Raw genomic sequence first — 8,817 nt, forward strand, 5'->3', positions numbered from 1 at the left:
TGTGTGTGAAAAGATTCTGATTGTAATTAAAATCTACTGTATGCCTGTAAGGTCTGTGTAATGCTGTGTGATGATTTAAAGCGCACATTAGGAAACCAAGACTGGAGAGCACAATTATTACCAGCAAATATTAAATGATTATGTGGTCTATAGCTCTAACTGTTGGGCAGTCAGGAAATGGTTACTTAGGTACAGTACACACTGTGGTTTGGACTAATGCTTTCTTTTTCTCTTTAGCGAGTTTATTGGAGAAGATGGGAATGAGAAATTCTGGCAGTTTGTTGACACTGTGAAAGAGCTCACTGTGTACAAGCATGGAGGTATAACAACATTTGATTGTACAGGTGTAATTGCTGTATCAGAACAGATTTTAAATACATTTACAACAGGTGTGCGTCTCTTCTAAAAAAGCCTCATTATCACTAAATAATGTTGATTTGTCTCACAGAGTCTGTGCGCTCGTACTATAACTTGATCCTTAAGAAGGCTGGCCAGTTCCTCACAGATCTTCAAGTTAGTCTCCTGAAATTTGCTCTGGCTCTACGGTCGTACTCACCAGCTGTCCACGCATCCCAGCAGGTAAGTGTGATCAAAATGGTATATATTATAAAACCTTTCCAAAAGCAGCCTGAGGATATTGCAAGAGAGCCAGGTTCATTTGTTGTTAGAGGCAGTTACATTGTCTGTATAGTCTAATCTTGACCCATAGTGCTCTGCAGGACTTACTAACAGTTTTCTGTTGCTTTGGCACAATCTTCAAATTGCAGCCATCATACTGAAACTGCTGTGTGAGATACTCCACATCCACTTGTATATTTATGTGATTTCTCATAGAATTTGGGTGAGTAGGTTAATTAGTAAAGTTAATTATCTGTAAACAGAATATGCGTTGGTGATCCAAATCAATTAGGCCACTTGTACTCCACTTGTATTCTGTCTAAACTCCAGTGAGAATTTTATTTCAGCCTGTCACGTGTTGGCAAATGTAGCTTCACTCAAAAAATGCCACTATGATAACTGACACCTGGCCAGGGGGCTTTGGCCATGGCAATGTTGATGGGTGGCCCCCCCTGCAGGTCAGGTTTTACTTATCCAGTGAAATATCTTCTAGAATGAATTGAGACCAAATATGGTCATGGTACCCTGGTAATGCATATCAATAACTTTGATTTAAGTTTGCTTTGGGGAGCCCTGGTAGTTCACCTCTTTGAACATGCACCCAATGTATTAAGGCTGAGTCTTTAACACAGACTTTTTGTCCAGCTATTATCAGGTAAAAATAGCAGTTTGTCCAATACTTTGGTTTATGACTAAAAGACCAACAAAAATGATGACAGCATTTATTGTATTTTGTGCTTTTGTACTAATTAACATGCTAACACTCTGAACTAAAGCAGCGCTGTGCCAATGTCCGCTAGCATGGCTTTAGAATCTAGGTCTTGAATATTAACAATGGCCGGAGTTACCTAAAAGTTACTCTTTTTCATGTGTCTGCATCATTTTATATATTGTCTTGAACTTTACCATTAAACAGAGCTCGAGATTAGATAAAATTGCTAATTAGGACAAGGCAAGTGACATTAACTGGAATTGAGTCAAACAGCCTTGCACAGTCGGCACTAGATAATCAAATCCATACTCAAAAAAAGTTGAACCAGATTTTAAATCTAATAAATGTAAGATTTAGCTAACTTACTTAAAAAGTGCAATGTTGTAGGTGCAACTCATGGAGCGTAATTTCTTGAAACACATTCATACTACAGAGGAGTGTTGGTACCACAAAGCCTGAATATGAAACAGGCAGACATAGGAGAGGATCAACATCTTGCTCATGCCAGAGGAGGAGGTGCAAGAATTCATGATTGTTGGGCAAAGGGAAGGTGGACAGAGAGGACAGAGAAGAGACTGGAAAGCAATACTAGCAAAGGAGGCTCTGTGACTACATTAACACAGAGGCCCAATGATTTTTCCTACTGCCAACAAAAAATATATATGAGGTCAGTGAGGCAAGATAGGAGAGTGTGGATGGACAATGCAGTTGCAAGAGGAGATTTAAATTTTTTTTCCTACAGTGGTTCCCAGTTAAGATTGAGATTTTTGTCTTTACACTAACAATTTTAGTTTTGGGATTTTACATTTAATGTTACTGTCAAGTACAAGTACATAAGGTATCCTGAAACATTTTTTAATTTAAACTGGTGTTTATATGACATGAGTTTTGAATGGATACGATTCAGTTGGCTGTAGTCTAAATTTGACTTTAATACCGGGTGACTTATGCAATTTCAGTGCACTGTTCCTCGATTGTTGTGGTTTCAGCAGTGATGAGGAGAAAATGTAATTTGGTGACAGAGATTCACTGGTTGATGAATTTTTCTAATTTTAAAATGTTTCAAACATTTGAGTGAGTAATGGCCTTTTGCTGGTGAAATGAAGTGTTGCTCTGCCCACTGTAAACTGTTATATATAATATTGAGAATAAATCTATCACGTAACTGGTTTAACTATGATTAACTTTGGCCCGGCATGTTGTAGCCAGTGTGTTAGAGAACATTCCTCTCCCTTCTGCTCTTAACAGATAGCAAGTGATGAGCCTCCGCCTGAGGCTTGCCCTGCTTTTGTCTCCATCCATGGTCAGCATAGCTGCAGTACCAAGGATATCAAGAAGCTCCTGAAGGCAGCTGCAGGCAGGTAACTTGGCACTGTCTTCCCCTCTGTGGATAAACGCAATCTGTACAGCAGAACAGGATGACAAGTTTACACAGACATTTTCTTATTAAAATTGTATTCTTTGAGGCTTTCACTGACTGGATTTTACCTGTGATGAACTGCACAGGAAAATGTTGTTGATACAAATCATTTTGTTTATGAAATGTCTTTTAACAACATTTCCAAATGTTTGCAGGCCAAAACCATATTTATACAAGAATGATCACACATATCCAGGGGTCAATAAGACAGATGTGCCAGTTGTGATCCTCTATGCTGAGATTGGAACCAAGAAGTTCACCACTTTTCATAAAGTGCTGTCAGAGAAGGCTGGAGAAGGCACACTTGTATATGTTCTGCGGCATTATGTAGCGGTGAGTAGCAATGCTTTTATTTTATATTGATGTTCCACCTATTAAATGTTATATCATGTTTTTTGCTGTGTCTCTCCGTGGTTATTAGTATTTAGTAGTCTTAACTTGTCCTTGTATCTTTTGTCTTTAAGTTTTAAAGGATAAGGCTTGTGATAACCTACATTTTTCTTATTGTCAACAAATATGATGAAACGTGTAAAAACAGCAATGAATTACCTGTGCAGCCAAAGCCGAATATATAGCTTATTCCTCTGAGCCGTAGACCTTCACTGTTTCATCTTTACTTAGATGGTGTCTAGTGCAGTGATAGAACAGTGACATATTATTCCTTCAGTGTAATACCTACAAAAGCAGGGATCATAACAATGCTGGACTGAACAGATTGCATTGCTGACCAATGTTGAAGAGAGGAATTTACAGATTCCTCAAACTCTGAAAAGTCAAAAACTAACTGAGATATAGAAGACTTTGATAGAGTAAAAGCTGCTTTTCTTTAAGACGTGTTGGTTGAATAAAAGCAGAGTGTGGGTGTGAAAGCCTTCTGATTGTGCCTGTGAAAGACTGAGGCAGTGCTTTCAATCTGGGTGATATTAGCGTCAAAGTTGAATGTCAGTAAATCTACTGCTGCAGGTGGCGGTCCATGTTTCCAATGGTGAAACATGTTATAGATTATAACTTCCATTGACTGGGTAGTATTTAAAAATTCCTTCTGTTTAACGGGGAACTTACACATTAGAAGGGGTGTCCTCATAATGCTGGCCATATAGTGTATATAGCTAAAGGGAGCAGCTCCCATGGGATGCATCTGCAGTCTTGATGATTATTGACCTTTTTCGCAACAGGCATTTTGATATGAAATAGTAGGGTAAACACAGGTGTTAGAAATTATACTAAATAAGGTTCTGTCCCATTAAAACAGAGTCATGGTGCTGCTATTGTGCATGTTGGCTCACTGCAAAGGTTGTGCTACGTTTAAAGGAATGAAGCCTTAAGTAGCATTCATAACAGCTGTGTTTACCCTACTATTCCCTGTTAAAATGGCTGCTGTGAACACTGTCTATTATCACAGTACTTTAAACGGAAATGCACGTACACACAAAAACGCTACACTGTTCTACACTGAAGCCTTTCTGCTTCTCGCTGCTTGCAGGATCCAAAGCCTCAAAAGATGCTTTTATCTGGGTACGGTGTTGAGTTAGCTATCAAAAGCACAGAATACAAAGCCGTGGATGACACCAAAGTAAAAGGTCAGTTGGTAACTTATCAAACATTCTGTGATGGACCTTGCTGTTTTCAAAGCAATAAAATACAAATCTTTTGCTTTATAGATTCAAAGACCGTTACAAATGCTGAGGATGATAATAATGATGAAGTCCAAGGATTCCTTTTTGGAAAATTAAAGTAAGTAACTCAACTGTAACATGTTACGTGCCATAAAGATTTTTTCAGTTCCTTGTATTTTCAGTTATTGCTGCTAGACATCCTTTGCCTTGTGTGACTTAACATCAGAACAAATCTGTGTGTTGTATTTTTATATTCCTTCCATCTTTTTTTTTTTTTTTTACTTCTCTTAAGGAAATCTCACCCCGAAATCCAGGAGCAACTTACTGAGCTTCGCAAACATCTCCTGGAGAGTACCAATGACATGGTCCCTCTCAAAGTGTGGGAAATGCAAGGTCTCGATTTTCTATTTCAGTTGCTTAATGATTGTACAGTTAATCAGTACAGTGGGAATGTGTAATTATTGCAGTGTGGAATTGTGTTGTTTTAGCTTTGGAGTTGCTGTAGCAGTTAATCATTTTACCATATCCATTGTGCCATAGCAAATTACTCCTTTTGATTACCTTGCATGGATTTAATTAGTGTAAATAAAATGTGCATTTGTAGTTATATAAGGTATAAATGTTGGTGATTTCATCATTTGATCTCCACAGATCTTAGTTTCCAGGCAGCTTCCAGAATAATGTCCGTGCCAAAGTTTGATGCTTTGAAGTTCATGCGAGACCTCAGTCAGAACTTTCCAAGCAAAGCCAGGTAAGAAAATTCATTCATTCTTATTTTCTCTTTCTGGCTCACTGTCTAACTCATTTGGTACTCTTCCAAAATCCATATTTTTTAAGGAGCCTTACTCTGCGTGACAATGTGTGAAAACAAATGCTGTTATTTAAGTACACACGAAATATGTCTTTTATACCCGTTTGTTTGAACTATATCTATAATAAATACATTTTTAATACATTGATCTAATCAGCTTTTTGATGTTCGCTTATTTTGGCTTAGGCAGCTTGTAATAATGCCAAAAAGTGCTGAGTAAGAGTCTGGTGTTTACAGGGAATTGACTGAAAATGTACCATCTTGAGAGCCCACAGGTTTTTGAAGATTAAAAGTGCCATTTTACTGCCGGCTGGGGGTGTGGTAAAAGCTGATGGTGACTGTACATGTTTTACTGTTCCCACAGATCACTGACAAGAGTGGCCGTAAAGCAGGAAATGAGAAAGGAAATTGAGGAGAACCAAAAGGTGTGATATCATAAGCAGCACTCCTGCATGATAGTGCAGGAGGTTTTCTTTGATAACATCCAGCCATCTCACAAGTTTTATTTTTAGGGAATGAGTTTCTAACCTGTATCTGAATCACTTGTTATTCTTGCTTTTTTTCTCTCCTAGTCTCTCTTCTACTTACTGCTGTAGTAACTGTGCACATCTTTTCTTCTCAAAGGACCAGACATTAAAGGTAGAATCACTCATTTAGCGATTTTGGCATTCGACTAAGTCTTTGAGTTTGTTCTTTCAGCATCTCAGTGAGACCATTGGTGTTCACCCGGGAGACGGGGAGCTCTTCATCAACGGACTGCACATCGATCTGGACATTCATAACCCTTTCAGGTAGGAATCCAACAGGAGGAATTGGTGGTTTGCCTGTGCTCTCCCCAGGAAGTCTCAGATCAATGAATTGGCTCAGTAATCCTGTTACAGCAGGATCAGAGTTTGTTGCAACCCAAAACCACTGCCACCACAGCTAATATGTATAAATAACTTACCTGTGATTTGTTATTTGCAGCATTTTGGACATCCTCAGAGGAGAGGCCAGGGTCTTGGAGGGGCTTCATAACCTAGGCATAAAAGGAGAACATCAGGGCAAGCTGCTGAGGTTACCTGTAAACGCTGTGGATGACAGCTATGCCTTAGACATCAGACATCCAGCTATAATGGTGAGTCCTGTTGAAAATCATTATTCTTCTGGCTCAGATCAACTCTGCAGGAATGTTTTTTTATGTTCTGTGTATTCGCACCAGGGTATGAATTAGTGGATCAGTCAACAGCCTATTGCAACGGTCTCAAGCCTGCCAGAAACTTCAGTTATTAATTAGGAAGTTAGCCAAGAAAAGCTATCAAATTAAAAACTTGCAAGTGTTCATTTTAGCCCCTCTGGCCATTTTAATATTCTAGGTACTATAAAAATGCCAAAGAAATGATGATTTTAAGCCTTTCAACATTCCACAAAGTATTCTGTCATTTCAGCTTGCATTTCCCCTTCTAGAGATGAAGATTATGTACAGTATGTGTGTCTGAGAGAGACAGAGACAGAGACAGAGAGAGACAGAGACAGAGAGAGAGACAGAGAGAGACAGAGAGAGAGAGACAAAGATAATGACAGTGTGCCAGCAAGGCAAACGTTTGCACTGGGACAATGCTTGTACTCTTAAGTTATAGAGAGAAAGACCACTAATAGTTCCAGATTGGCCAGCAATAATGGATCATTTTGGAGCCATGATTCTGGTCATTTATCATAAAAATCCATATCTAATAGCTTTGTCTAATGGTGGGTAGTTTAGCTGTATATTTTATATTTAGCTTTATAACAAGTACACATCAGATCCAGCATATGTCTGTCCATGGAACTGTTTAGTTATGTGCCTTGCAAAAGCTTTATTTAGCTTCTGATTTAATTTTTAAGGTATAGAACTACAGTTAACAGGAAAGAAATTAAACTTTCAAAAGCCTACCTAAAGCCTACCTGATGTAACTCTGTGCAGTATCCCGGCACTCAAACACATAACAGGATACGCTTATCACCACACTGAATCATTAAAGCCAAGTATAGGGTGTGGTTGCTCTTGGAAAGGCAGTTACACCCAAACATTCAGCCAGCCTTGGATACACAGCGTTTGTGAATGAAAGTTTGGAATTTGGAGTTGTGGGAGAGGTTGCTTGTGGAGGTTACAAACACAGAGTGATAAAGTCAAACAAAAGCAAAGGAGTAAGGTATTTTTAGGCACATGACATCTTACTCTGATATCACACATAACATATTTGATTAGAAAGTCGTGTATTGTTACTAGGTGGCTCAAGTGAAAAGCCCTCAGATAAAGCCAGCATTTTGATTTCTGTCATGGGTATCATGTTCAAGCCATCGAAGAAATGTAGTAAAAAGAGTAGTAATAGAAAAACACCACTCTACCAGTCAGAATATACCTTTAGTGAGGTACTTTCTACCCTACTCTCTACCTATTCCAAGATTACTGTTTGCTTACTTGCACTTAACTCATGAATATCATCATTTTCACACAAGCTTCTATTTTTGTCATGCACTTTTTAGTGGCTAAATGACATAGAGAATGACCCAGTGTACCGCAGCTGGCCAACAGGTGTACAGGAGCTACTCAGAGCCACCTTTCCCGGAGTCATCCGCCAGATCCGACGCAATTTCTTCAACCTGGTGAGTCCCCTGAAGGCCAGAAATGCTGAGAGGTAGAGGTGACGAAGGGAATGGAATTGAGAGCAATCTGTAGTTCAGCTGTTACTTTGACTTACCTAACTGAACCCTGTGAAACTCTTCTCTGATAGACTCAGATTAAATGTCAAATTGTGGGTTGTTACATTTCAGTTAGTACAGTTAGACTCACTCTCACAAAAGAGAATAGTGAGTGCATTTTCAATTGCCTCTGTTTATCAGAATTGTCTGGGACTGGATGTATTATTGTGCTAAACTGGAATTCATCTATGAGCCAAGTCAGACACTGAGTATTCGTAAATGTATTATGATTCAGATTAGATGACGATGCCTTTGTTGTTAGGTGCTGTTCCTAGATCCAGTACGAGAAGAAAGTGTTGAGCTGGTGAAACTAGCACAGCTTTTCTACAAGCATAAGATCCCTCTGAGGTTAGTGCTGTGATTTGTCACACCTCCAAAGCTGTTTATATGGTCCACTTTTGGCATTCATAGTCTTTACCAGGTAGTGATTGTCATTTCACCTGCAAATTGAATACTTGTTTTTGACCCCTTTCTGTAGGATTGGATTTGTGTTTGTCGTCAACACCAAAGATGAGATTGATGGCTTCTCAGACGCAGGGGTTGGATTTTACCGACTGCTGAATTACATTGCAGAGGAGTATGATTTATCCCAGGCTCTGATGTCCATGCTCTCAGTAAGTATGTCACATATAAATCTCTGTTGTTTTAGCAAGCACTTCTTGAAGAATAACTAAAGCACATACCTCTCCAGCTCATGTCTCTTCATGCCTCAGAAGTCAGTTGTTTTATTGTGTCTCGTGTTATCCTGCGGTTTTAGACATGATTGGACTAGATGAGTCGGTGGGATTTTGCCTCCGGTATCGGCTCTTCCAGATAGAGTTGGAAAGTATTGACAGTCGCAGGGATTTGAAGACAGTGATGGTCAAATCTGATCTGACTTGCCACTCTCTTGCAGATGTACAACAAAGTAGATGTAGGG

General features: G+C 39.1%; 1 protein-coding gene across 1 annotated transcript in view; it reads left to right on the top strand.

Annotated features, from left to right (window-relative positions):
• The window catches only part of uggt2 (UDP-glucose glycoprotein glucosyltransferase 2), a gene marked incomplete at its 3' end in the record, with an annotated part of 35,540 nt that overhangs the window by 1,253 nt on the left and 25,470 nt on the right, over positions 1-8,817 (top strand). Inside the window, 15 exon segments of the mRNA XM_035676929.1 lie at positions 238-320; positions 449-579; positions 2,579-2,691; positions 2,906-3,083; positions 4,234-4,330; positions 4,412-4,484; positions 4,659-4,759; positions 5,018-5,117; positions 5,542-5,602; positions 5,877-5,968; positions 6,144-6,294; positions 7,683-7,802; positions 8,161-8,246; positions 8,377-8,512; positions 8,794-8,817. Coding sequence (XP_035532822.1) covers positions 238-320; positions 449-579; positions 2,579-2,691; positions 2,906-3,083; positions 4,234-4,330; positions 4,412-4,484; positions 4,659-4,759; positions 5,018-5,117; positions 5,542-5,602; positions 5,877-5,968; positions 6,144-6,294; positions 7,683-7,802; positions 8,161-8,246; positions 8,377-8,512; positions 8,794-8,817 — 1,546 coding nt within the window.

Source organism: Morone saxatilis, unplaced genomic scaffold, assembly GCF_004916995.1.
Source record: "Morone saxatilis isolate NCDOM2014 unplaced genomic scaffold, NCSU_SB_2.0 Contig5, whole genome shotgun sequence".
NCBI lineage: Eukaryota > Metazoa > Chordata > Actinopteri > Moronidae > Morone > Morone saxatilis.